The sequence below is a fragment of the Myotis myotis genome, unplaced genomic scaffold (genome assembly GCF_014108235.1).
Source record: "Myotis myotis isolate mMyoMyo1 unplaced genomic scaffold, mMyoMyo1.p scaffold_m19_p_17, whole genome shotgun sequence".
Taxonomy (NCBI): Eukaryota; Metazoa; Chordata; class Mammalia; order Chiroptera; family Vespertilionidae; genus Myotis; species Myotis myotis.
Genome location: NW_023416321.1, coordinates 19,439,165 through 19,466,533, shown reverse-complemented (window position 1 = coordinate 19,466,533; position 27,369 = coordinate 19,439,165). Strand labels below are relative to the sequence as shown.

Below are 27,369 nucleotides of genomic sequence, written 5' to 3'. Positions count from 1 at the left end.
GCTTTGGGCGGTGCTTCGAGTGGGCACATGCTTTCCTGCCCAGCCAGGCAGAATCCTGCCCAAGCCTGACATTGCGGGTGGTTTGGTAAAATCTTATTTTCTTTTGCCAAAGTCCAAGCCAGGGCTTGTTTGTCTCAGCTGCCCTTGGACCCCATTCCCCAGAGGGTGAACCTGAAATGCAAGGAGGTGGGGGCGAGGAAGGGACCAGTTAGTCTGTCAGCCCTGGGGAGTAGGGAGAGGAGTGGGGGGATTAGCAGGTGGAGAAGTTCCAGCCAGGGACGTCGGCCAGTCAGCGGGTGACTTCACCTGCCGCCTACCTGGCCCCATTTCCTTAGTCCCTTCATCTTGGACCACCAGGGACAGCACGGAGCCCACGCTCAGTAGACGTTATCTGGGATAGTGACATTGGTTTCGTTTACTGAGCAGGGTGGATAAGAGCTACGTTTGAACCTTGTAGCAGGAAACTCCACTACAGAAGAGGAAACAGGCTCCCGGGGCTGGTCTGTCCTGAATCCCTGCCCATCTCTCTCTGAGAGCCCCGGTTTGAGGGGCCATCCTGTCTTGAGTGGAATCCACCACCACCTCCCAGGGCTCTGCCTCTGGGCCTCCAGTGGCCCTGGAGGATTTTATCTCTTCATCAGCATTCAGCATTCAGACCTTTCCTGGCGGGAAGGGCTGATATGAGATAGGTTTGGGGAGGCAGTGAGGTTGGGGCCATGCCCAGTGGGTCAGTGCCGAGGCTGGGCGGCTTGATTGCTGAGCAGCGGCCTTGTGGGTCTCTGCAGATGTGTGGGCCAACGTAAAGGTGGAGTGTGAGCCCAGCTGGCAGCCCTTCCAGGGCCACTGCTACCGCCTGCAAGCCGAGAAGCGCAGCTGGCAGGAGTCCAAGAAGGCGTGCCTGCGGGGCGGAGGCGACCTGCTCAGCATCCACAGCATGGCCGAGCTGGAGTTCATCACCAAGCAGATCAAGCAAGGTGAGGGGCTGCTCGCCCACCGCCAGTCTGGGGTGGAGGACAGGGCCTCCCGATGCCCATCGGTCCTCCCCTGCTGGTGGCTGAGGCTGACCTCTCATGTCCTCTCTCTCCTCCCGCCGGCTGCACCCCCAGAGGTGGAGGAGCTGTGGATTGGCCTCAACGATTTGAAACTGCAGATGAATTTTGAGTGGTCCGATGGGAGCATTGTGAGCTTCACCCATTGGCACCCCTTTGAGCCTAACAACTTCCGGGACAGCCTGGAGGACTGTGTCACCATTTGGGGGCCGGTGAGAACCCCTTCTCCCTATCACAGGGCCCCAAATACTCACCAGCCTTCTGGTGCTACCCCAGCCCTATTGGTACCTGCCTGGCACCCCACCCCATGGCCTCGCAGAAGCCCCGTCTTCCCCACCAACCCTTCCACATGGGAGATCGCCAGTGTTTGACCCCCTTCTCCTTCCCCCAACTAGCTGGGTCACTTTGGGCAAGTTACTTAACCTCTGTGTACCTCGGTTTCCTCATCCGTCAATGGAACACTGATGGTGCCAACCTCAGGGGGTCATTGGGAGGGTGAAAGGAGTTAATTCTCATGAAACCTTAGGCTGCCACTGTTCTCGCCGGCAGGTGGCATCAGAGGCCACGTTACGTGGACATGCTCCACAGGCCAGGGTGCTCTGTGCAGGGTCCTATCCCCTCATGAACGTAGAAGTGATGACTGTTTGCCATGGCTTTGCCTCAGGGGCGGATGGGCAGATGGAGGAATTGATGCAAGGCTTCAAGCAGAGATAAGAGACCCTTTAAAAAGGGACAATGCCATAGAGACTACCCACTCCAGAGACAGATAGGACACTCTCTGGTGAGATACCACAAACCTTTGCTTTTCAGAGAGAGTTGGAAGGGAGGACAGGAGAGGAGGGAGAGAGAGAGAGAAAAAAAACATCGATATTAGAGAGACACATCAACTGGTTGCCTCCTGAACACATACCAACCAAGGGTGGGAGCGAACCCAAAACCCAAATATGTGTCCTTGACCGGGAATTGAACCCGAGGTCCTTCAGTATGTGGGCCGTCGCTCTAACCGTTTAGCAACACTGGCCAGGACTAGAGGGTGCTATTTTAAAATTTATAAACATGCCCAGCTGGTGTTGCTCCATCGTTGAGCATTGACCTATGAACCAGGAGGTCACGGTTCGATTCCTGGTCAGGGCACATGCCCAGGTTGCGGGTTTGATTCCCAATGGGGTCTTGCAGGAGGCAGCCGATCAGTGAGTCTCATCTTTGATGTTTATATCTCTCCCTCTCCCTTCCACTCTGAAATCAATAAAAATATATTTTTAAAGTTTATAAACAATTATCTGTTGAGAGTCTACTACATGCCGGGCATTCCCCTGGAGGCTGGGACACACAGCACCTCTGCCCTCGGGATGGAGCTAAAGGCAGACGCACAGCCCGGGGGAGGCTGAGGACTGAATTCCTGTTCAGTGCCATCATCTGAGGTCCGGGTCTGGGCGCACAGTCTGCTCAGCCTGGCTCTGCAGGTACTGGCTGGACACCTTGCAGAACTGGGAATCTCACCTGTCTGTCCTGCCATCCACTCCACCAACAGTCTCAGCCGTGCTTATGAAATGAGCTATAAATAATCTCAAGGGCACCTCTTCACACTAGACAGTGCTTGTCAATGTTGTAAGGCAGTTGCACATCAACTCTGTCTGCTCTCATCTGCCCCGTGAGGCTTATCCAACTAATTCTACTTTTCCCGTTTTATAGCCTGGAACACAGAGAGGTCAAGCTTCTTGCTCAGAATCACACAGCAAGCAGAGGCAGGGTTGGGTCTAGAAAAACTGGTTTGTGAAGGGTTCGGGAGATTTGGGGGAGGAGGGCTGAGACTCCCTCTCATCCTGTGTCCCCAGGAAGGTCGCTGGAATGACAGTCCCTGTAACCAATCCTTGCCGTCCATCTGCAAGAAAGCGGGCCAGCTGAGCCAGGAGACCACCGAGGAGGACCACGGCTGCCGGAAGGTGAGGGTGCTTCTGGATCTGGGTCCTGGTGGCCAGCAGAGGGGCTCCTGGGAGAAGGGGGGGCGGGAATCTTGCAGCCTCTCGCTGTGTCCGTCCATCCTTCCTGTGCACACCCTGCTTCCTGCTCACCAGGAGGAGTGGTGTTGGGTGGGGCGGGGCTGTGGGGGGAAGCAGAGCTCCCCACCCACACTCCTGAACCTCTTCTCCAGGAGGAAGCCACCTCCCAGAGAACAGGAGGTGGCAGTAGGCACCCCTAGTCTGACCAGTCTTTTTTTTTTTTTTTTTTTTTTTACGTTCAGTTTTGGTCCATGTTTCTTCTTCTTTTTTTTTAATGTTTATTGATTCTAGAGAGAGAGGAAAGGAGACAGATAGAGAGATAGAAACATGGATGAGAGAGAGAAACATCCATCAGCTGCCTCCTGCACACTCCCTTATTGGGGATCGAGCCAACAACCTGAGCATGTGCCCTGACTGGGAATTAAAACAGTGGCCTCCTGGTTCATAGGTTGAACTTCAACCACTGAGCCACACCGGCTGGGTATGGCCAGTCTTCACCTGAGTGGAGGCTGTTGGGGTGAGCCCGTGTCCTCTGAGCACCTTCTCTTTGCTGGCACGCATCACGCCATCTGACATAGTGGGTGCCTGTCTGTCTGTCCCCTCTGGAGGAATGAGGCCACTGTGGGGTCTCCCTCCTTGTGCTCCAAGCCCCAGGGGCTACCTGATGTTCAGGGAGGGAGGGGAATAAGTGAGTGGGGGAGTGAGTGTAAGAATGAGGGTGAGAGTGGGTGATCCACCCATCTCCCTCCTCCAGCCCCCCAGACCCCCTCCGGCCCCAGCCGAGCAGGGGTGTGAGTGGTGTAGGTGTTTGTGGGGAGGTTGCTCAGAAAGGACACTTGGTGGTGTTTTGGCCCCGACATCCCCATCTGCTAAGGCCACGGTCCTACCAGCCCTTTGCCAGTGTGGTTCTTTGTTTTCCTTTGGATTAAGCCCCGTCACCACACCCCACCTGCACCCACACTCTGCCCCAGGGGGGAACAGGAAACACCAACAGGCACGACCTCCAGTGGGGAGGCGGGAGAGAACGGACAGGCCTGGCTGAAGAGTCTGGGGGACCAGCATGGTCGGGGAATGGTCTAGGGGCTCTGGCCTGGCCTGGGTGAGGTGGAGGTGGGTGGAAGAAGAATTACTACTAACTGCCCTGCACCAGGACTGGCCTAGAATGTATGTGTTGGGCTGATTAGCCATGGTTAACACTCTGAGAGAGCCAGGGGTCTTAGCCCAGCCCTTCTGGGCATATGGGATTGTCTCCACCCCCCGCCCCCCCCCTCCCCCATACATACACATGCTCACCCACACACACCAGGTTCTCTTCTGCCCTGCCTCCTGCCCAGAGGGCCGCATCTCTCTCCCAACCTCGAGCCCACCCCCAGGCTTCCCACTTCAAGGCCTGCTGGCAGCAAGGGCCCTGGCAGGCATCTGGAGTCACCGTAGCAGGAGCAGGGCTATGGTGAGGACAGGCCAGCCTCTGTGGAGTGGGTTCAAGTCCGGGCTTTACCTTGTAGTGTCTGTATAAAATCAAGTCAATTTCTCTGGGCCTCAGTTCCTCATCTGAAAGGCAGGAGCAGAGAGCCCCTCAGGCTGGCTCAAGGGGAGAGGGGTCTGTGGGATGAGGGGACCAGGTGGGCATCGACTCAGGAGCCGTGGCCTTTCTCCCATCGCTCTGCGACCCCTCGCTGAGGGTCTGTCTCCCCTCCCACCCCCAGGCCAGTCACAGCCGCCACGTCCTCCCGCTTTTCCAGGCCCTGGAGGATCACCCCGCCCCCTCCATGTCCTGGCTGCTCTCCCAGCTTTTTGGCTCTGGTTTCTCAGCCAACTGGCCGTTTTCCCACTGCTTCTCTTGGTTTACATGTTCGAGAGGAGTCTGATGGGCCACTTATCTTTCTGTGCCAGGCCACAGGCGGGCCATGGGCTGCCTCCGATCAGCCATCCTTGGGCCCTGCTTCCTCCCCTGGTCGGGCAGTTGTGGGTAATGGTGGAAGGAGGAGTGTGGAGTGACAGGCACAGAATACAGCGCAGGAAGGGCCGTCTCTACTGTCAGACAGGTCCCTCTGTCCTGTGCCCCGGCCCACAGCACATCCCGTGATGCCGCTGGCATCCCCTGCCCCAGGATTTGTGGGCGAGAGAGGCGTGTCCTCCCCACAGACACCCCTCTTTTGCCCACTCTCTCGAGCCAGGGTTGGAAGTGGCACAGCCCGTCCTGCTACTGGCTGGGAGAGGACCAAGTGACCTACAGTGAGGCCCGGCGCCTGTGCACTGACCAGGGCGCTCAGCTGGTCACCATCACCAACAGGTACAGGAGGGGGTGGGTGCCCAGACCAGCCTGCACCTATGTCTTGGCCTCATCTGGCTCCTCCGTCAAACAGGGTGGTGTCCTGTCATCCAGCACCGAAGGACCTGAGACCTTTGAGCCCCAACTGTCTGCAGGGCCTTTTTCTAATATTGTCACAAGGAGGACGCCTGATTATTCTGCAACTCCAGTGTGGGGTGGGTCTGGGCAGGGGCACAAACAGGTATAGGTGTGGGCTGGATGCCCAAGAGAGGCCTTGGCTGTGTCTAATTTTCTCTACACTCTTCTCGGCCAGGCACAGAGGGCAGCTGGGCTGCTGTGTGTTAGCTGCAGGGTCCCCTGGGGTCCCCACTTCCCTAACCGAGTGACTAATCGGACACAGCACCTTAGCTCCAGGAGCAGGGCGTCTGGCTTGGGGCCCAGGGAGAGGAGGGAGAGCCGAGGCCCGACCCCTTGACCAGCCTCTTTACCGCAGGTTCGAGCAGGCCTTCGTCAGCAGCCTCATCTACAATTGGGACGGCGAGTACTTCTGGACCGCCCTGCAGGACCTCAACAGCACCGGCTCCTTCCGCTGGCTCAGTGGGGATGAGGTCATGTACACCCACTGGAACCGGGACCAGCCTGGTGAGCCCCGCCTCCGCGGCACTCAGTCAGCCTCTTTCTCTGACTTCTGAGGGGGGCCTGTCCTGCCAGGACCAAAACCGGGGTTCCCAGTGTACTGATCATTCACACAGTGAGGGGAAGCCGCTAGGACAGGGGTGGGCAAACTTTTTGACTCGAGGGCCACAATGAGTTCTTAAACTGGACCGGAGGGCCGGAACAAAAGCATGGATGGAGTGTTTGTGTGAACTAATATAAATTCAAAGTAAACATCATTACATAAAAGGGTACGGTCTTTTTTTTTTTTTTTTTAGTTTTATTCATTTCAAACGGGCCGGATCCGGCCCACGGGCCGTAGTTTGCCCACGGCTGTTCTAGGAGAACAGGGTCTGCAGCCAAACCACCTGTCTCAGACCCTGACTCTGCTGTTTATTAGCTGCACATCTTTTTTTTTTTTTTTTTTTTTTTTTAATTTTTATTGATTTCAGAGAGGAAGGAAGAAGGAGAGAGAGATAGAAACATCCATGAGAGAGAATCATGGATCAGCTGCCTCCTGCAAGTCCCCCACTGGGGATCGAGCCCACAACCTGGGCATGTGCCCTGACCGGAATCAAACCTGGGACCTTTCAGGTCACAGGCCAACGCTCTACCCACTGAGCCAAACCGGCTAGGGCTATAAGCTGCACATCTTTGAGCCTCAGTTTCCTCACCTGGAAGTGGAGATACTGGTGCTTTCCTCATGGGATTGATGTGAGGCTTAAATGATTCGTGTATGTAAAGCACTTAGACTAGTGAGCACAATATAAGTGCTTGCTAATATTATTACCACTTCACATGCATTATCTTTTTTAACCCTCTTAATAACCTGCTGAGGTAGATGGTGAAACAAGTTCAGAGAGGTTAAGCAACTTGCCTAAGAGCTCACAGGAGTAAACACAGAGTTAGGACTCTACCCCCATTCCCTTCCTCCTGGGCCCCAACCTCACAGACTGTATCTATGCAGAGATGGCCACGCTGCTGATGGTGTCCCACAGGGATGAGGGAGAGCCGAGGCATGGCTCCTCCTCAGCATAAAGGTGTCCCTTCTCTCTCCTGCAGGGTACAGTCGCGGGGGCTGTGTGGCCCTGGCCACGGGCAGCGCCATGGGGCTGTGGGAGGTGAAGAACTGCACCATGTTCTGGGCTCGTTACATCTGCCGGCAGAGCCTGGGCACACCGGTGACGCCTGAGCTGCCTGGGCCAGACCCCACACCCAGCCTTACTGGTTCCTGTCCCCAGGGCTGGGCCTCAGACCCCAAACTTCGGCACTGCTATAAGGTAGGTAGCCCTTAGGCATGAGGGGAGGGAGAGAAGGTAGAGCAAAGAGGCAGCTCACTTTGGGGGGAGGTGGGTTCCCCGTGGGACCCAGCCACGATCCGTACGGTAGCTCCGAAAACACTTTTCCCCACGTCGGACTACAGACAGACAGCATTTCTGGTAGAACTCTTGTCAGTGGGATCTGAGACCTGGCACATAGTCGGTGCTCAGTAAACGTTTAAGGGGTTGATGAGACCATACAGATCATTGGTTTCAGAGGTTTCCAGAGTGGCCAGGCTAGAGAGCTTGACAAATAGAAAATCGTCAGCCCTGGCTGGTGTTGCTCAGTAGCTAGTGTTGGCCCGAACACTGAAGAGTCGTGAGTTTGATTCCAGGTCAAGGGCACTTACCTGGGTTGCAGGTTTGATCCCTGGCCCCACTTGAGCCCATATAGGAGGCAACCAATCGATGTGTCTCTCTCATATCGATGTTTCTCTCTCTCTCTCTCTCTCCCCCCTCCCTTCCTCCCTCCCTACCACTCTCTCTAAAAATCAGTGGGAAAAATATCCTCGGGGAGGATTAACAACAACAAAAAAAATCCTATATAATAAAAGCCTAATATGCTAAGTGTCCGGTCGTCTGGTCGGCCATTCAACCAATCAAAGCGTAATGTGCTACTGATATGCTAAGGCTCACTATGATGTGCACTGACCACCAGGGGCAGATGCTCTGATGAGTAGGTTAGTTTGCTGCTGGGGTCCGGCTGATTGGGACTGAGCAAGATGGGACAGACACACCCTGGAGCCCTCCCGCGGTCCCTCCCCAGCTGGCCAGCCTCCCACATCCCTCCCCAGCCCGATTGTGCACTAGTGGGGTCCCTTGGCCTGGCCTGCACCCTCTCACAATCCAGGCTGAGGGACCCTCTCCCACCCCCCGCCCCCACCCCGTGTGCACGAATTTCATGCACCAGGCCTTCAGTTTTTTTAATAAAATAAAATCTTCAGGTTGTCTTTATAGAAATTGGGATTCACTAGGTAGGGATGGGGCCTGATAGTTTGTATTTTTAAACCCCATGGTTTTGGGAGCCACTGATGTTGTCCATGATCTTTTATCTGAAGTCCAGGGAGGTGAAGGGACTTGCCCACAGCAAATTGTGGCTCTGCTGGGGTGAGAGCCCAGATCTCCCTTCTGGTTAGGGGGACTGGGCAGTGATGTTTTCCAGGAGCTGCCTTGTCAGCTCCCTCCTCTGGGGCTCATTCCCTGATGAGCAGGTTTGTCTAAACTAGCCTGGAACCCTGTCCAGTGAGGCCCCAGCCCCCTCCCCACTGCTGCCATGGGAGGGCAGGTGTCCCCTGGGGAGGTGGGCCAGTGGGGACAGCTTGGACAGCTGAACTCTGCTCCTGCAGGTGTTCAGCTCAGAGCGGCTGCAGGACAAGAAGAGATGGGTCCAGGCCCAGGGCGCCTGCCAGGAGTTGGGGGCCCAGCTGCTGAGCCTGGCCAGCTATGAGGAGGAGCACTTCGTGGCCAACATGCTCAACAAGATCTTCGGGTACTGAGACTCAGGTGGTGGCCTGCGTGCATGTGTGTGTGACTCTGGTTTTGCAAGGCAGGGTGAAGGCTACTCCAGTGAGGCCTGTGTGAGGGCTCGGAGTGACCTGTATATCTGCTACTAGTGCCAGGACCGTCTGTCCCCCTCAAGGGGCCCTGGTGTCCCTGGAATCGGAGGCCTGGTGTTGCCCACCAGTGTCTCAGTGCCAGCAACACCCGCCTCCCCAGACTCACAAACTTTTACACAAGTAACTGCCCTCCCTCACCCTCCTCCATTGCAAAACCTTGTTCAAGCTGATCCAAGTTGAGTGTTTTCCCCCCACCCTACACCATCCCATAGTAACACACACTCCTCAACAAAAAGCGTTTCCTGAAAATCAGGAGAAAGGCTACAAAAGTGAGCATTTGCCCAGGGAGGTCCCTCCAGGCCCTCATCTCTGTCCTGTGGGCTCTGGCATCCTGTGACACACACAGCACCTGGAAGCCCCTTAGCACCGGGAACAATCCCGAGGGGTCCAGGCTCCCTGAGGCCCAGGGCCGTTTCCTTGCAGCAAACGTCACAATTACATTATTTCACTAGTAATTATAATAGCTCATATTTATTGCTTCTCACCAGACACCAGATACTGTGCTAAACATTCACTCGTCCCAGCAACCCTGGGAAGTAGATACTATCATTGGCCCTGTGGGCTGATAGGTGGGGTTGGTCACCGAGCTGGTCCAGGGGGGAACCAGGCCTAGAATCCAGGTTTACCTGGTTCCAGAGCCCCAGGTCTGGCCATCCATCCACTTCCTAAACCCCCTCCAGTGGAAACCTTCAGTCTTGTTGGCAGAGCAAACCCCACCCAAAGGGAAGCCAGGGAAGGGAGCCGGACCACCCACCACCCCATGAGCTGGGCGCGGGGTCCTGTGTCGGCCCCTCTTTCCCCAGGAGGGTGAAGCCTAGATGGAGAGGCCCCAGGCCCTGGGGACTAACCAGCCAGAGCTGCCAGGGGCAGGGGGTTGATGGACACTTCTCTCTCTCCCTCCAATCTCTTCTGTCCCAACCCCTGGGCTGTGCCGAAGTGAATCTGAGCCCGAGATCCACGAGCAGCACTGGTTCTGGATCGGCCTGAACCGTCGGGACCCCACTGGGGGCCAGAGCTGGCGCTGGAGCGATGGCCTTGGGGTAAGGGGGGTCGGGTCCTGATGGGTGGGCGGGGCCTGGTGGTGGGCGGGGCTTTGTAGTGGGCGTGGTCTGTTGGGGGCGGGGCGGGGCCTGGAGAGGGGTGAGATCTGTCAGCGGTAAGGTCTCTACCTTGGGCTGGAGGGAAGGTAAAGGAAAGGGCTGGTGGGGGCGTGCAGCCCAGGTTGGGGGTTCCCAGCTCAGTCCAGGTCTCTTGTTCGTCTGTTCTGGGGACGGGGGCAGCTTGTGCCTCATGCCTCAGGACCCTCTCCCACTCTGACCCCCGTCTTCAGTTCTCTTATCACAATTTTGACCGGAGCCGGCACGACGACGACGACATCCGGGGCTGTGCAGTGCTCGACCTGGCCTCCCTGCAGTGGGTGGCCTTGCAGTGCGATACGCAGCTGGACTGGATCTGCAAGATCCCGCGAGGTGGAGTGGGGTGGCTCTGGGGGCCTGGGCATGGGGCGCAGGGCGGCAGCCCGGGGATCAAGGGAGGGTCTCCTTTTCCTGCAGCGTCTGTCCACGTTGTTCCCTATAGGCTCGGAAGTGCGGGAGCCGGAGGGCAGCCCTCAAGGTGAGGTCCCCCTGTGCACCCCCCGCCCCACCCCCCCAGAGCAGTCCAGAAAGGGGAAGGGTCATCACCTCCAGGGTAGGGCCTGGCTGGGACAGAATGAAGAGAGTTAGGGGTTCCAGCCAAGAGATAGGGCACCCTCAGCTTCATTGGTCTGGGTCTGCTGGACTCACAGGCCCGCCTGTCCTGGCTCTGCCCTGGACCCACCTTGTCCTCCAAGGCCTGGCAGGCAGCTCCAGCCTGGCCACCACTCCCACGCCGGCATTGCCCCTGCAGGTCGGCGGGAATGGCTGCGTTTCCAGGAGGCCGAGTACAAGTTCTTCGAGCACCACTCCACGTGGACTCAGGCCCAGCGTATCTGTACGTGGTTCCGCGCTGAGCTGGCCTCCGTGCACAGCCAGGATGAGCTGGACTTCCTGGGACACAACCTGCAGAAGGTGGGCATGCGAGAGAGCAGGGGGAGAAGTGGGCACACAGGCGGGCAGAGCTAGCAGCCGAAGAGGCCCTGCAACTCTAACTTGCCCACCCGGCTTCCTTAGTTCTCCCGGGGCCAGGAGCAACACTGGTGGATCGGCCTGCACAGCTCAGAGAGCGATGGGCGCTTCAGGTAGGGGGCAGGTGGATGGAGGGGAGGGCAGGGGGCAGCAGGTGTGGGAGAGGGCACTTGCATGGATGGCTAGCCTCGGCCCCAGGCTGGAGGTAGGGACGCTGCACCACACAGACACGGATAGACCTGGGTCTGCATTTAGATCTGCCCCTCGATGGCTGTGTGACCTTGAGCAAGTGACTTAACCTTTCTGGGCCTCACTGTTCCCATCTGAATATGAAAATAATGAGGTATTAGAAATAAGGTATGTGAAGTCCTTAGCATAGCATCCAGCACATTGTTGGGCACTAAATTATGGCAGCTGGAGTCACTCGTGAATAAAGCCCCCTCAGGACTTGGGCAAGAACATAATGGCGGGCCAGAAGGGGCCTCATCCTAGGCAGGGCCCACCTAGATATGAAGGGCCCGGAGCACACAGGTATCAGCACCCCCATTGCCTTGGAGCCCTGCTCTGGGATTCTTAGACGACTTCTCTAGTGAGAGAAATCAGTGCCCCAGGAGGCACCGGGTCCTTTGGTCCCCAGCTGCACTGAGCACTGTCGTCCCACTTCTCAGCCTATAGATGAGCCCCTAAAATGTGGGTCCTTCCCCAGCCCCTCTTCCATGGCCCTCATTGTTGCCTACGGGGGAGGGGAGGCCTGGGCCAGCGCTGGAGTCACCCCTGCGTGGTGCCATTGCAGGTGGACAGATGGTTCCATTATAAACTTCATCTCCTGGGCACCTGGCAAACCTCGGCCCATCGGCAAGGATAAGAAGTGTGTGTACATGACTGCCAGCCGAGGTGAGGGCGAGGTGGGGCAGAGAGGGTGCGGAAGCTGAGGAGAGGGTCGATGTTGGGGGCAGTAAGGTGAGCCTGTGCAGGGGTCATCAGTCTCTTATCTTCTTTGTTCCCACAACTCAAGAAGGGCTAACCAGAGAGGGGAGGACCTGTCCTCATGGTTCCGCCGCCAGAGAACTTGAGTACAGAGTTGGGCACAGGGACCTGAGCCCCAGCTCAGCCTCCTCAGGGCATGAGAGGAGGGTGCTGCCAGCCCTGAGTTGTGGGGGGGGGGGGGGTGAGTGACTGTTCTCTCCTCCCCTTTCTGCAGAGGACTGGGGGGACCAGAGGTGCCTGACAGCCTTGCCCTATGTCTGCAAACGCAGCAACAAAACCAGAGAGACACAGCCCCTCGACCTGCCACCCACAATCCGGGGGGGCTGCCCCTCTGGCTGGAGCCAGTTCCTCAACAAGGTAGGAGTTTGGGGGGGTGGACAACACAGGGAGTCAGGGGAAAGGACATGAATATGAGAAGCCCTAGCCTCAGGAGTCCTGGCCCTTGGCAATATCAACATCATGGCCTCTTGCCAGTGCCCACCAACCTCTCCTGGGCCCCCCGGCCAGGGCTAGACTCCTTGGAAAATGACTCATGCAGTAGCACTTCCTGATCGTCCAAATCGTTTGGTGAGTTTTGTAGATCAGCAGTCGTTAAAATTTTTTTTTTTATTAAAGACTTTTTATTGATTTTTACTGAGAGAGTGAGAGAGAGAGAAACATCGATGTGGGAGCAAAACATTGATCGACTGCCTCCTACACACTTTCAGTGGCGATCAAGCCCACAGCCCAGGCGTGTGCCCTCACTGGGGATTGAACCATTCACCCCTCAGTGCACACAGGTTGATGCCCAACCAACTGGGCCACACGGGCCAGGGCTCGTTAAACGTGCTGATCTATTAGGAAAACAAAATACTGAACATAAAGTTTGTGTGTACATTATATATGTGTGTGTGTGTGTCTACAAAAGATACTTATTTACCTCCTTGCGAATGTGACTAACGTAGATATGAAAATATGCATGAGAACAAAACCATACGAAGCATGAGCTAAAGATTTAAATACAGTATTTTTAAGTTCCTAACTTTTTCTGTATGAGTAGTATGAAAAAATTGTGCTCACTCAAAAATCATCAATCATAATCACTATTATGTGGCTGAATGTTCCTCATTTAAAAACATCTTGGTCCGACACTTTGTGATTCATGACTCACAGGTCTTGTTTGAAGTTCAGATGATTTCCAAACATGATTTTAATGGTTGCTGCTGATTAAAAGTTGCTTCACAAAAGACAAGTAGATGGAAGTGAAAGCTGTTCATCCATCACTGGCTGGGCTTTCTGAGCAATTCTCTCCATGTTCCAGTCCTTCTACTCCTAGTAAACGTCTGCCTCATAAACTAGCCAGAAAACCTGATCAAGTAGTTTTTGTTTGTTTTTAATTTTTTAAAATATATTTTTATTGATTTCAGAGAGGAAAGGAGAGAGAGAGAGAGAGATAGAAACATCAATGATGAGAGAGAATCATTGACTGGCTGCCTACTGCATGTCCCCTACTGGGGATCGAACCTACGTCCCCGGGCATGTGCCCTGACCAGGAATCGAACCTGTGACCTCCTGGTTCATCGGTTGATGCTCACACTGGCTGGGCTTGTTTTTTTGTTTTTTTGTTTTTTAATTGTTGACAATTAGATGTCCCCCACCCCCGCTTTTGCTCCCCTCCACCCAGTCCGCTACCCACCCCAGGCCTTCAGTGCACTGTTGTCTGTGTCCATGGGCAATGCATATACGCATAGAAGTTCTTTGGTTAATCTCTCCCTGCTCCCCCATCCCCCTTCCCTCTGAGATCTCTCAGTCTGTTCCATGCTTCCATGCCTCTGGACCTATTTTGTTCATCACTTTATTTTTGTTTATTCGATTCCACAGAGAAGTGAGATCATGTGATAGTTGTCATTCTCTAACTGGCTTATTTCGCTTAGGATAATAATCTCAAAATACTCCCTTTAGAGTGTGGATGTCTTTCTAAAAGCGGTTCTGTTTGCACACTGGGCTGATCGGTCAGACCTGATTAGACGTCATTGTTTTCACTAGTGGCAAAGGGAGCTGATCACAGGAAGAGAAGGCCACCATTTCCTTCTTGTTTGCGCTGGCATCATTAGCACAAGCTTCAGCCCATGCTTCTTTGCAGGATATCGTAAGACCACTTGGCCTGAGTGTGAGGATTAGATCAGGTCACCTTAGATAATATAATCCGTAATTCTTTGTCATACGTTGGAGTACAGCCAGACTTTTAGTATCATGGAGCTCTTCCTCTCAGAATACTCAGGCAAATATTATTCCTCTTCTATTAAAAAAAAAAAAAAGTAAGGCATGTGTATTATTAAGACTTTGGAAAATACAGAAAGAAAATAAAACCCACTCACACTCTCCAGAGATAACCACCGTCAGTATTTGTTACTCCCCTTCCTGCCTTTTCCCACGTAATTGAGTTCATATTAAATAACAAAGTTTCGTGGCCAGCTTCCCCCCCACCCCCCAGAGTTGTATTTGAGCATTTTCCCATGTCATTAAATTTTTCCAAAAATTATTCTCATGGCTTCTTCCACCTCATATGAAACAGAATATATCTTACATACATTCTTTCTCAATCGCACTGCCTCTGAGCAGAAAATTACTGTAAATCATTAATTTTCGAAGACAGCCTTCACTTGATGAAGATTTCCCACACGGGTGGGAACAGAGAAACATGACATGGCAAGAGTTAGAAGCTGCCGCCTCACAAAGGTCGTTCAAAAACACAGATAAAAGTATCCCGTAGAGAATCATGTATGTTCGAAGGGCAAGGTAACAGATTTCAGACGACGCTTCCGAAGGCGTTGAGCAAAAAGCGAGACGGTGCTGTCCATCTCCGGTGCCTGGCCAGGTGCTGTTCTCACGCGCAGTGGGGCGTTGGTGGCCTGAAGAAGTCCTCCCACTCAAACCTCCTCAGGGTGTGGGCAAGTGCAAGCGATCTGCTGTGCCAGGTTCAGAGCGGGCTCAAGCCGTGTTCAAGGAGACCCCAGTGTCCTGGTTCTGAGAGCCCCCAAAGCCTCCCCAGGGCCCGCGGCTGAGGGGTACAGGGTGGAGTTTCTGGGCTGGTGGGACAGGGAGGTGGGGCTGGACATCACGCCTCCCCTTCCCCCGCCAGTGTTTCCGAATCCAGGGCCAGGACCCCCAGGACCGGGTGAAGTGGTCAGAGGCACAGTTCTCCTGCGAACAGCAAGAGGCCCAGCTGCTCACCATTGCAAACCCCTTAGAGCAAGGTAGGGCCAGCCCCTGGGGAGTCCCCAGTGTCCTCTGACACAGTCCCCAGAAATGGCGAGTGCAGAGCGAGCAGGGGGCTGCCCTGTCGCTCACAATGCTCTCTTCTGGGGGCCTGTAGCCTTCATCACAGCCAGCCTGTTCAACGTGACCTTTGACCTTTGGATTGGCCTCCATGCCTCGCAGAAGGACTTCCAGTGGGTGGAGCCAGGGCCTCTACTGTACGCCAACTGGGCACCCGGGGAGCCCTCCGGCCCTAACCCCGCTCCCAGCGGCAACATACCGGTGAGGAAGCCCTCCCCGCTCCCCTTGGTCCCCCACCCCCTGCCCAGCCGCCCTAGCTTGCCTTCACTCCCTGGGCCCCCCTCTTCTAGCTCTTTGCTGATAGTGCCTTTTGGGGGCAGTGGCACAAGGTGGAGGCAGCTGCTGGGGCTCCCCTGAGCAGCTCCTTCCCCCCAGACCAGCTGTGCGGTGGTGCTGCACAGCCCCTCATCCCATTTCACTGGCCGCTGGGATGATCGGAGCTGCACGGAGGAGACGCACGGCTTCATCTGCCAGAGGGACACGGGTACGTGTGACCAGTGACCTTGGAAACCCCAGCACCGGGCCAGCCGCTCTGGGCCGTGCCGGAGGAATGAAGCAGGGCTCCCGACCTCACCCCCAGAGTCTCGTATCTGCTGGGGAAGCAGATGGGCAGGAAGGCCCAGTGCCCATCAGAGGGAAAGGCAGGTCTCGGGAGGAAGGTTGGGGGAATGAAAGGCTGACCAGGAAAAACTAGACCCCAGGCATCCGTGGTGTGGAGCACCCTGAGGTCTGTCTGAGGCGCCTGCAGCTCCATGCATGGGTTCCTCTGCCCTGGGTTCTGGGGTAGGGACAGGTGAAGGCTCTAGCTTGCTTCCTGGCTTATTAGCAAGAATATGTCATGAATCATAATCGTGACCAACACTCACGGTGCCCAGTGGAGACCTGGTCTCTGCCTGAGACCGGGGGCTCCCCCAGCCTCAGGCCTGGGAATGGGGTGAGGGAGGCAGAGCCCGGCCTGAGCCCCGTCTCCTTATCCTGTAGACCCCTTGCTGAGCCCGTCCCCAGCAGCATCACCCCCTGCCCCGGGCACTGAGCTCTCCTACCTCAACGGCACCTTCCGGCTGCTGCAGAAGCCACTGAGCTGGCATGACGCCCTCCTGCTGTGTGAGAGCTACAACACCAGCCTGGCACACGTGCTGGAGCCCTACACCCAGGCCTTCCTCACACAGGCCGCCCGAGGGCTGCGCACACCACTCTGGATCGGGCTGGCCAGTGAAGAGGTCAGCTACCCAAACCCCCCCCCCGATTTCCCTCCTCTCCCTTCCGAACCCCCTGCCTTCCCTGCCCCCACCTCCTCGGCTGGTCCCCTTCCTCCCACCCTGATGGCCGCCTCCTGCCCAGGGCTCCCGGCGGTACTCCTGGGTCTCGGAGGAGCCACTGAGCTACGTGGGCTGGCAGGACAGGGAGCCCCAACATATAGGGGGCTGCGCCTACGTGGATGTGGATGGGGCCTGGCGCACGGCCAGTTGTGAAGCCAAGTTGCAGGGGGCTGTGTGTGGAGTTCACCGTGGTGAGTGCCCACCCGCCAGGGTGGAGGCGTGGGTAGGACGTGGGCCGTCTGGGGAGGACTCGGGGCGACTTCCTCAATCCTGCGCGCCCACAGGGCCCCCTCCCCGAAGAATAAACTACCATGGCAGCTGCCCCCGGGACCTGGCTGAGTCTTCGTGGACTGCCTTTCGGGAGCACTGTTACTCCTTCCACTTGGAGCTGAAGCTGGGCCACAAGGAGGCGCTGCAGCACTGCCAGCGAGGTGGGCAGGGCAGCCTAGAGCCCGTGGGTCTTTCCAGTGGTGACCCCTTTCGTGGACACTCAGACCCCATGAACGCAGTCTCCAGGCTACACTCTTCCCCTAGGCACTCACACAGAAGTGCCCGTCGCATTCCCATAGACCGGTGGTTCTCAACCTTCTGCCCCTTTAAATATATTTTATTGGTTTTTTACAGAGAGGAAGGGAGAGAGCTAGAGAGCTAGAAACATCGATGAGAAACATCGATCAGCTGCCTCCTGCACACCCCGCTACTGGGGATGTGCCCGCAACCCAGGGACATGCCCCTGACTGGAATCGAACCCGGGACCTTTCAGTCCGTAGGCCGATGCTCCATCCACTGAGCCAGACCGGTCATGGCAAGCCTTCTGGCCCTTTAAATTCAGTTCCTCATGTTGTGACCCAACCATAAAATGATTTTCGTTGCTACTTCATAACTGTAATGTTGGTACTGTTATGAATCGTAACGTAAATATCTGATATGCAGGATGGTCTTAGGCGACCCCTGTGAAAGGGTCGTTCAGCCGCCAAAGGGGTCGTGACCCACAGGTTGAGAACCGCTGCCATAGACAGACCCTAGGTGCCATTACATGTATGCACCCCTCCCGGCTGTGCACACATGAATGTAGGAACCCCACACCATCCTCTACTCAGCCTGCCAGAGAGGGGGCTGGGGCCTTGCGGGGGGGGGGGGGGGGGGCTCTGCTGCCCGGGTCGCTGCGCCTGCCCTGACGTGGACCTCGCTTGTGTCCAGTGGGTGGGACGGTCCTGTCCATTCGGGATGAGATGGAGAACGTGTTTGTCTGGGAGCACCTGCAGAGTTCTGAGGACCAGAGTCGGGGCGCCTGGCTAGGCATGAACTTCAACCCCAAAGGTGGGTACCCCGTGTGGGGGGTGGGGAGGGGAAGCCTCTGGCTGTAGGGGAGGTGCCCTTCATGAGCGCATTGGGGGGGTGAGGACTTGTGGGAGGGAGAATGGGTACTCGAACAGGCTTGCTCTCTTCCACCTGCTCCTGCTCTGCCTTGTCTGTCCTCCCCGCACCCCCTCAGTGCCTTCTCCCCCACAGGAGGCACCCTGGTCTGGCAGGACAACACGGTTGTGAACTACTCCAACTGGGGGCCCCCTGGCCTGGGCCCCAGCATGCTGAGCCACAACAGCTGCTACTGGATCCAGAGCAGCAGCGGGCAGTGGCGGCCTGGCGCCTGCACCAACATCACCATGGGCGTTGTCTGCAAGCTCCCAAGAGGTGAGCGCCCTGCCAGGCACGCAGCTCAGCCTCCTCCCACCCCCTCGAAGCTGGCAGGGGTGGGGCCAGGGGCCACTTCTCTTTCTGCAGGAGACACAGAGCAGGGGAAGGCATGGACAGACAGGCCTGGGGCCGCGGGAACCCTCCCCGGGGTAAATTGGTCTGTAGGAAGGACTGGCTCTTCCCCAAGTTGCTAAGCTAGACAGCAAACCCTTCATTTTGTAGTGGTTAAGGGCATGGACAGGGTTCAAACCCCGGGCAGACCACTTACTGACTCTGAGACCTTGGGCCAGTTACTTAAACTCTGTGGCCTGAGTTTCCTCTTATGTAAAACTAGAGGCCCGGTGCACGAAATTTGTGCACTGTCGGGGCGGGGAGGGTCCCTCAGCTTTGCCTGTGCCCTGTTACAGTCCGGCAGTCCAGGAGCCCTCAGGGGATGTCCCACTGCCTGCCCCCTGGTGGTCAGGGCACATCATGGCGACTGGTCAACTGGTCGACTGTCTGCCCTCTGTGGTCAGTGCACATCATAGTGAGTGGTTGAGTGGCCTTAGCATATCATTAGCATATTATGCTTTGATTGGTTGAACAGCCAACCGGATGACCCGACACTTAGCATATTAGGCTTTTATTATATAGGATGGGGATGGTAACAGAACCTACAAGATTAAATGAGCTAATAAAGTGTCAGCACTCAGCGGGCTCTATCTGTGTTTGTTTCTTCTTCGGACTATTACTACTTCTACTAACTGTCCCCCCCCCTTCCCTGCAGCCCAGGAGAGCAGCTTCGCCCCATCAGGTGAGTGGAAGGCAGAGCTGAGACTCCTCTCCCCCCCGCACCCCCATCTGGGCGGCCGGCGGTGGGGCAGGGCTGCCCACAGTGGTGGTGCTTCTTGACTGAGACGGTGTCCGTGTTGCCACAGCAGCGCTCCCAGAGAACCCGGCGACCCTGGTGGTGGTGCTGATGGCAGTGCTGCTGCTCCTGGCCCTGGTGACGGCGGCCCTGATCCTCTACCGGAGGCGACAGAGTGTGGAGCGTGGGGCCTTCGAGGGTGCACGCTACAGCCGCAGCAGCGCCTCCGGCCCCGGCGAGGCCACGGAGAAGAACATTCTGGTGTCTGACATGGAAATGAACGAGCAGCAGGAGTAGAGCCAAGGGAGTGGGCAGGCCCCGGGCAGGAGGAGCTGGGTCCGCTGGGCCCCCCACCAGCTACCAGTGCAGATGGCCTATGGAGGGATGTCCTTGGGAGCTGCTGTTGGGGGCTGGGGTAGGGCAGAGCCTGGGCTGGTGGGGTCCCTCCCTCCCATGAGGGCTGGGCTGAGCCCTGGCTGAGTGCACGTGGTGTCTCCCTTTTTGGGGTCCTAAGATCTAAGGTCTTGTCACCTGGGCTTGGGCCTCCATGGTAACCAGAGGCAGAATGGAAGCCTCTTTATCCCCAGCCCTCCCCCTCCCCCTCCCCTCCCCCTCCCCCACCCCCACCACTGGGCCTGCTGACCAAGCCCCAGAACCCTCGCATTGCAGAGCCTGAGGAGCCTCCGCTGAGCCCTCAGCCAGCCTCTGTCGCTTCTCTCCTTCCCACCTGGCAGCCTCAGCTCTGAGCCTCTTGCCCCGGTCCTTCTCCCTGCTTCTCACCTGTCCCTTCCTTCTGAGCCAGGGTCCTGGGGTTTGGGGAGTCTTCTTGCTCTGAGTGGGGGTCAGTTTGAGGGGTCCGAGCATCCATCACTCCTGTGCCTGCTGGGGTGGCCTTGGGGTGTGGCAGGGGTGGCCTGGGTCTGGCCTGAGGACCAGGGCTCCGCTGTGGTGTCAGCTGGACTGGAGACAGGACCAGGGAGAGACGCTCCACCTCCTGGGGCGACTGGGCTAGGCTGGGGTGTCATCTCCTGCGGGTTGGGAGAGGGCTCTAAAAAGTCCCTGAAGAGTCCCCTGTGGGGACCAAAATAAGTTCCTCTAATGTTTCCAGCTCCTGGCTCTGGTTTGGAGAGAGAGGAGGGGTTGGCGGAGCCTGGGACGGCTCCAGGGGCGCCCTCTTGTGGGGCCCAGAGGAACAGCACCCTTGCTCCTGGAGTGGCCCCTGCCGGGAGCCCACTCAGCGCCTTTCCGAGAGGCCGAGCCCCAGCCCACAGCGGAGTGTGCGGCCAGTCCCGGTGCCACAGTGCGGGACAATGTGAACATGGACTCAAAAACATGGTCCTTTTTTTGTAGTTTTTTAATGTGCCTTTATTGTCAAAAAAGAAAAAGGAAAAAAGAAAAGCACACAAATAAAACACCTGTAAGAGGCTTGAGAGAGGGGTTCCGGCCTCGTCCTGTCGTGGGCCTTGTTCCTCATATCGCTTACGAGATAAACGGCATTCCTGAGCTGGCATCCTTCGTTATTTCTGCATCTACCTCTGGGCCCCACCGGGACACCCTCGCTCGGGTCTCTTCTTCCCGGACCTTGCCTTTCGGGGCCTGCTCCCCCTTCTCTCTCTGTTCCTGGGGAGGTGTGCATGTGTGTGTGTGAGGTGTGTGTGTGTGTGTGTGTGTGTGTGTGTGTGTGTGTGAGGTGTGCATGTGTGTGTGTGTGTGTGTGTGTGTGTGTGTGAGGTGTGCATGTGTGTGTATGTGTGTGTGTGTGTGAGGTGTGCATGTGCGTGTGTGAGGTGTGTGTGTGTGTGTGTGAGGTGTGTGTGTGTGTGTGTGTGTGTGTGTGAGAGAGAGAGAGAGAGAGAGAGAGCGCGCGCGCCCGGGCAACTTAACTTTCAACAGGTGTAAATGGGAGAACAGGACTCACCTCCTAGGGTTGTGTTAAGTCAGTGGTTCTCAGCCTTGGCTGCACATTAGAATCACCTGGGAATCTTTTTAAAATCCTGATTTCTGGGCCTCATCCTCCGGAAAGTCTGTTTCTTTGTTATGGGGTGAGGCCACAACATTAGTAACAAAGAAACAGAATTTCCGGAGGATGAGGCCCAGAAATCAGGATTTTAAAAAGATTCCCAGGTGATTCTAATGTGCAGCCAAGGCTGAGAACCGCTGTGGTAAGGGTATTGGAAGGTTGAGTAAGGCCATCTGTGCCTGGAGCCCGAGCTCGTGCATAAGTGCCCACACGTGTCAGCTGTTCTGATATTTCTGGGCTGTGGCTCCCGGGGGAGCATTTGAGGTGCCTGGGCCAGCCCTGGGTGGGGGCTCCACACCATCCACCTCCCAGGGCGGCCTCTGAGCTTCGGGGAAGCACACACTTGTCCTTGGGGGCCTGGGCTCTGAAGCCACCCAGACGCGGGGGCCGCCCTCTACCCCCACCTTCACTCACTCGGAGGATACCTGAGCCGGAGATGCAGCACGGAACAAAGGGACAGCCCTGCCCACAAAGGACGGTCCACTGTGCCAGGTCAGCCAGGTGCTGTGCAGAGGGCTTATGCGGGCCACGGGAGGGCGTGCTAGTGTGGACACCGGTTGGGGCGGGTTCTGCCAGAGGGAGGTGAGGGAGTGAGCCGTGCAGTCCTGCAGGCCCGGTCCAGGCACTAGGATCTGCAAGTGCCCGTGGCCCTGTGGCGGGAGTCCTTGGTGCTTCAGGGGACCAGCAGGGAGGCCAGGCTGGCTGGAGCTTGAGGAAGGGGAGTCGGGCGGGGGTGGGCCAGGAGGTTGGTGAGACCCAGTTGCCCAGCGGTAGAGCGTGTGGGTGTTGGTTTAAGTAGAGTGGACAGTCGGTGGGAATGTCTGATCTGATTGACCTTTGAAGAAGGTGGTTTGGCTCGTGACTACAGCGGTGTGTGTGTGTTGTGATTTTTTAAAACAAGTTTCTCCTGCTCTGAATAGGCAATAGGGTCACATGGTCCAAAGCCTAAATGACATAAAGAGGATACATGTTTCGAAGTCTCATCCTGTCCTCTTCCGGGCTGGGCTCCACTTCCCAGCGGGGCCTGGGAGCTGCTTTCCTGAGCCAGAGGCTGAGGTCAAGCCCAAGCCCTCCTCCAGGCTCCCGCACAGCTCCAGCAGTGGCAACAGGACTTGGGAACAGGAGGGAGCCCCAGTCCCCGGGCGGGGGGGGGGGGGGGGGCATAATGATGGGTTCCCTTCACCCTGAAGTGATTCACTCTCCAAACTCAGGAACAGCTTCCTTTGTGGGTTCAGTGCCCTGTGGGTTGTGGGCCACAGCCCAGCTGCGGGGAGTCAGCCCTAGGCAGCAGCCCTTGCCCTGGGAGAGAAAAGCTGAGTGACAGCAGGCTCGCGGCTCCTGGGGTGGCAGGGGCAGCTGAGGAAGTGAGAGCCCAGGTGCCCCGTGCTGCCGGCAGGCAGTGGTTGGTTGAGTGACCAGAGGTTTATTTTTATTTTTATATTTTATTGATCTTAGAGGGAGGGAGGGAGGGACACCTTTGGGTGTACAAGACGGCACTCCAGCCAACTGAGCCACACCGGCCAGGGCGAGTGTCTGGAGGTTTAAATCCCCCCAGAAATACCTGTCCTCACTCCTCTCTCCTTTGCTGGTGGCTGAAGTCCTTGCCAGAGCCCTGCCCCGACCCACAAGCATTTCAGACGTTTCATGGGCCTCGGGCCCCAGCAGACCTTGTTCTCAGCCTCCTGGCTGGCGTCTCCCCGCTGCCAGAGGACAGTGAGGGCAGGGGGAAGACTCTGGGCCCGGCTGCTCTCCCGGTCCTAGTAGAGCACGTGGCAGAGCGTCCTTTCTGTCTGCTCATTCCAATTCACTGAGCTCTAAACAACCCATCCACGTGCCCTCTCTGCTGGGAGCGGATGCCCTGAGTCCCATCCCTGTGGGCCCCGGGCAAAGGGCACTGTGTGCCGGGCACTGAGCCCAACCTTGCCTGGCAGGACTGAACCGGCCCAGCTCTGGCCACCTGGTCGCTCAGTGACGGCTCATGGAATCCATGAATGAATGGGAGCGCGGTGTCGGGCCTTTAACAGCCTCTTCTTGTCAGGGCAGAGATGCCTCCTTCCAGGTGTCCTGGCAGAGCTGGCCTGGCCCAGTGGGCAGCGCTGTGAGGCCGCAGGGGTGAGGAGCCGGCCAGCCACACCACATGGCTCTCCTGGAACAGAGCTGCCCGAGCCCTGCCAAGCTGCCTTGAGCACTAGGGCTGAGCCTGTTGCAGGGACAAAGTAAAGATTTTATCTTCAGGGAGGACCCCAGGAAAGTAGGCAGGAAGAGGGAGGAAAAGAGAAGGGAGTTGGGATAAATAAGGAGAGGCGGCCAGGGGACCTGCATAATGTCCAAGTGCCCAGATGTTCAGGCCTGGCCAGATGTTCTTTATCTTAGGGGCCTGGGCTGCCAGGAGCCCCAGGAAAAGGCTGACTTCAGTCTTGAGCTGTAGATTTCAGTCCCTCCTTGTCCGGAAAAGCAGGCAGGGTGCCAGCCCCAGAGAAAGGAAAGGACTTGAAGCGGATTTGGTGCTGGTGCAAATAAATGGACTGTTTTCCGATATCGGGCCATGGCAGGACTTCAGTTTTAGCCCTTAAAGGGAATTCTGGGTGATGAAGGTTATCTCGTCCTCTTGGCATGCCTCCTCCTGAGTTCTGAGTTGTTACGGAGTGGCAGCGGTCGTCGCTGTATGTCCCTGCTGGCTAATACAGAGAGGCCCTTCTGTCTCTCTCTGGGGCTTGGGAAACTTTGGATGGTGTCTTTCCTCGCCCTGGGGCCGCCTCAGACACGCCATTCCTCCACGATAATGATAATCATCCAAATGCGGCGTATTGGGTAGTTACCACTGCTGCCCTGTTCTGACTGCTTACCATGAATGAACTCACTTCATCTTCTCAACACCCCCCGAGGTAGGTGCTGTGACCCTTTTTACAGGTAAGGAAACTGAGGCACAGAGAGACGAACTTGCCCTGCCACCGCCCCTCCACCCTCCCTGCACTGTGGAGAGTGTTGGGAGTGGGCAGCGGGTCCTGGGGAGCCCCCCTTGCGATCTTGCAGCCAGTCTCAACCTGTCATCTCTGCTGACGGTTTCAGAAGCCTCTTTGGAGTTGAAGGGCCAAGAATGATCTCTTTCCTTTTGTCCTGTGGCTTCCCCTCCAAGGCCATCTCAGGCTTCCCCAGCCAACCGGAAGCAGCGCCTTCCTACCAACCCCCTTGTCAGTTGAAATGGCAGAAAGCGAAGATGAGCCTTCCCAGACCTAAAATTTAGCCTGCACACCGTCTTTATTTCGCTCACCACCATGATCCAAATGCTCAATTATGTCCAATTTTATACTAAGGGGACATCCTTATGAGCTCTCTTCGGCTTTTCTGATCCCTTGGGCACTTGATAACAGATGCACAAAATAAATCAAGATAAGCACAGCTTCTCAGACACAGTCCCTGCTCTGGCAGCTTGCTGCTGAGATGCTGGGTGCAGTTCCGAGGGAAGGCGCTAGGTGGGGCCATGCTCACTGCTTCTGGAAGGGCTCATTGCAGAACAAACACGGAACACTATTTCCGCTTTTTTCCTAAAAGTGAAAAAACTTCAGATTTTCTTCGGTTATCGAACACAGGTACTAATGTAGCTTTTTCATGAGAGTGGAGTGGCGGAAAATGAACTTTCAAAAAGCGGGGGGCGGGGGTACTTATATCAGGGTAGCTCGGGCTGGGGTGGGATCATGGGGGATAGCGTTCAGAATGCAGAGAGATAAGGTGGGAGCTCGATTGATGCATAGACATTTACACTCTTGAATATTTTAAAGTTCCCGTTTATTTCCTTAACGGGAGTGTGCTCTCTCCTCCTACTGCCATTAGCTCTTCTGGGCCCCACTTGCCTCATCTCACCAAGTGTGGGTTGGTGGCTTTTGGTAGCTCCCTCCTGTCTGTGTGGAACCTTAGCTCCCTGACCTGAACATGGGGCCCCCTGACTCCCCTGCCCAATGACCCCACTCTAGCCAGATCCTCTTGTGTGTACTCCCAGCTGCTTCTTCCTGCCCCCACCTCTTGGCTTGCCTGGGCTCCATTCTTCAAGGCCCTTTCTGCTATGCACCCGGCTGCTGGAGCTGGTTAAGGATGCTACCCTCTCAGGTGGTCCAGAAGCATGGTCTTAGCCAACAGACTGACTTACACCCTGGAGCTTAGATGTTGTGGTGATTAATTTTATGTGCCAAGTCGACTGGGCTAAGGGACGCCCAGATAGTGGGTAAAACATTGTTTCTGAGTATGTGTGTGAGGGTGTTGCAGGAAGAGATTAGCATTGGAATCGGTAGACTGTATAAAGAATATTGCCTTCCTGGCGTGGGTGGACATCATTCAATCCGTTGAGGGCCTGAATGAATGAAAAGATGAAGGGCAAATTCTGTGCTTGAGCTGGGCCATCCATCTTCTCCTGCCCTCGGACATCCATGCTCCTGGTTCTTAGACCTTTGGGTTTGAACTGAAACGACAGCACCAGCTTTCCTGGGTCTCAGCTTACAGATGGCAGGTCGTGGGACTTCTCAGCCTCCATAATTGCATGAGCCAATCCTCCTAATACATCTCTTTCTATATATCTGTTTAAATCCTATTGGTTCTGCTTCTCTGAAGAATCCTAATATAGGGTTTCCTCCCATGTCACATGAGGTTAATGATACCTGCCTCACAGGGTTATTGTGACGATGAGAGATCAATGCAAAATGTTTATCACCTGCCAAAGTCCTCTCCAGCTGTCTTCAGTCTCCATCCCTAGTCCCAACCCCCATGACCATTGATCTGTCTCTACAGTTTTGCCTTTTCTAGAAATTGCATGTAAATAGAATCATGTGCTGTGCAGTTTTTCATGTCTGGCTTATTTCACCTAGCATAATGGTTTTGCATTTATCAGTAGTTTGTGCCCACCATCTCTTATTTTTTGACCCCCTCTCCCCCAACAGACAAACAGAAACACATAATGTTCTCTGTTCTCATGAGCTTTCTCTGACCTCTTTTCACCCCGTCTGATCTGGTCTTTGGGCCCTAAGAGGAGAGAAGAGTGGAGTCCACACACCAATCAGGTCCTAACCAGCCCCTGGGGGTCCAGGATGTGTCACCACCCCCCCATGGTGGTGGTGGGGAGCAAGGAGAAATGGAGGTGGGGAGGGGGCTATGGGCTGTGCTTCCCTCTCCTCCCAGTCGGAGGCCCTGAGCCTTTGCCCAATGAGACTGAAATAAGCTGAAAACAGAGTTGGGTAAATTAAGTCGGTTTACTGAATACGCACCACGATTCCACTCAGGGTGGCGGCCTGAACAGGTGCCCTCAGCAGAGGGACCCCAGGCTGCTGGGCCTGTCAGGGCTGTGGGGTCCTTTGGGGCTTCTGGGCTGAGGGGCAGCAGCAGGGCAGCCTGAGGGTGCTCAACAAGCCAGGCTGCTTGGCCTGTGCTGTCGGGGTCTTGGCTGTTGCTGTCCGTAGACGCTCAAGCCAGACCCCAAGAAGGGAGTGGCATAAAGTAAACACGGTAACTGCAGACACATGGTCTCGGTTTCAGTAAAGAGGAGGGAGGGAGGGAGGGAGGCACCTGGGGACATAGAAAGGGCGGCTGGGGGAGAGGTCTCGCCGAGCTCCGTGGCCAGCTCCTTGCTAGATGACCCGCCTGTTGCCTTCATACATGCCGTTTTCATTTCCATCTCCCAACTCGGAATCTGGAAAGCAAGAAGATCTCTCAGGCTGTACAGCCACAGCAGACTGCGGGATCTGCCATGGAGGGGCATGCCATTGCTGCCCCTCCCGCCCCCATCCCAGTCCCGGTGGCCAGCCACACACGTGCTGCAGTGCCTGGAACAGTGCGGGGAACAGAGATGGCATTCTGGGGCTGGGAAATTCCTAGACTTCCCACCGGCCAGCGCAGCTGGACTGTAAGCCCCTCAACAAAAGCATCTTACTCATCTTCAGATCCCCATGGGGCCTGGTGCTGCAAATGTTTGCAGGATGAATAGCTGGAGGAGGCTCTCAGGGTAGTGCCCCCACACGAACTCTCGCTTCCTTAACTTGTCAGGAAAGCGGGGGGAGGGATTGGCCTAGGTTGTAAAGAAGTCTTCCAGGGATCAAGTGGCTGGAAGCAGAGGGCCATGTGATGGGAGGGAAGACAGAGAGGCAGTGGGATGGAATTGGGGTCTGAGTGAGGAGATGGAATGGG

The 27,369-nt window shown here is 56.2% G+C and overlaps 2 protein-coding genes across 3 annotated transcripts in view; one reads left to right on the top strand and one right to left on the bottom strand.

Moving 5' to 3' along the window:
- The window catches only part of MRC2 (mannose receptor C type 2), a 64,737-nt gene extending 44,940 nt beyond the window's left edge, over positions 1-19,797 (top strand). The window contains exons 7-30 of one of the 2 annotated variants that reach the window (XM_036340620.1): positions 786-974; positions 1,107-1,261; positions 2,885-2,992; positions 5,227-5,342; positions 5,815-5,963; positions 7,038-7,255; positions 8,641-8,783; positions 9,848-9,950; positions 10,241-10,379; positions 10,489-10,524; positions 10,798-10,958; positions 11,061-11,128; positions 11,809-11,909; positions 12,217-12,359; positions 15,124-15,238; positions 15,358-15,521; positions 15,696-15,804; positions 16,302-16,540; positions 16,662-16,830; positions 16,924-17,070; positions 17,840-17,959; positions 18,152-18,331; positions 19,101-19,127; positions 19,255-19,797. In XM_036340620.1, the coding sequence (XP_036196513.1) occupies positions 786-974; positions 1,107-1,261; positions 2,885-2,992; positions 5,227-5,342; positions 5,815-5,963; positions 7,038-7,255; positions 8,641-8,783; positions 9,848-9,950; positions 10,241-10,379; positions 10,489-10,524; positions 10,798-10,958; positions 11,061-11,128; positions 11,809-11,909; positions 12,217-12,359; positions 15,124-15,238; positions 15,358-15,521; positions 15,696-15,804; positions 16,302-16,540; positions 16,662-16,830; positions 16,924-17,070; positions 17,840-17,959; positions 18,152-18,331; positions 19,101-19,127; positions 19,255-19,478 (3,323 nt within the window). In that variant the 3' untranslated portion in view covers positions 19,479-19,797. Of the gene's footprint in view, positions 1-785; positions 975-1,106; positions 1,262-2,884; positions 2,993-5,226; positions 5,343-5,814; positions 5,964-7,037; positions 7,256-8,640; positions 8,784-9,847; positions 9,951-10,240; positions 10,380-10,488; positions 10,525-10,797; positions 10,959-11,060; positions 11,129-11,808; positions 11,910-12,216; positions 12,360-15,123; positions 15,239-15,357; positions 15,522-15,695; positions 15,805-16,301; positions 16,541-16,661; positions 16,831-16,923; positions 17,071-17,839; positions 17,960-18,151; positions 18,332-19,100; positions 19,128-19,251 lie in introns of both variants that reach the window. The other variant, XM_036340618.1, reaches the window with a different exon arrangement.
- Positions 19,798-26,813: 7,016 nt separating this feature from the next.
- The window catches only part of MARCHF10 (membrane associated ring-CH-type finger 10), an 84,373-nt gene continuing 83,817 nt past the window's right edge, over positions 26,814-27,369 (bottom strand). Inside the window, exon 10 of the mRNA XM_036338797.1 lies at positions 26,814-26,875. Within this exon, the coding sequence (XP_036194690.1) occupies positions 26,814-26,875 (62 nt within the window). The remainder of the gene's footprint in view (positions 26,876-27,369) is intronic.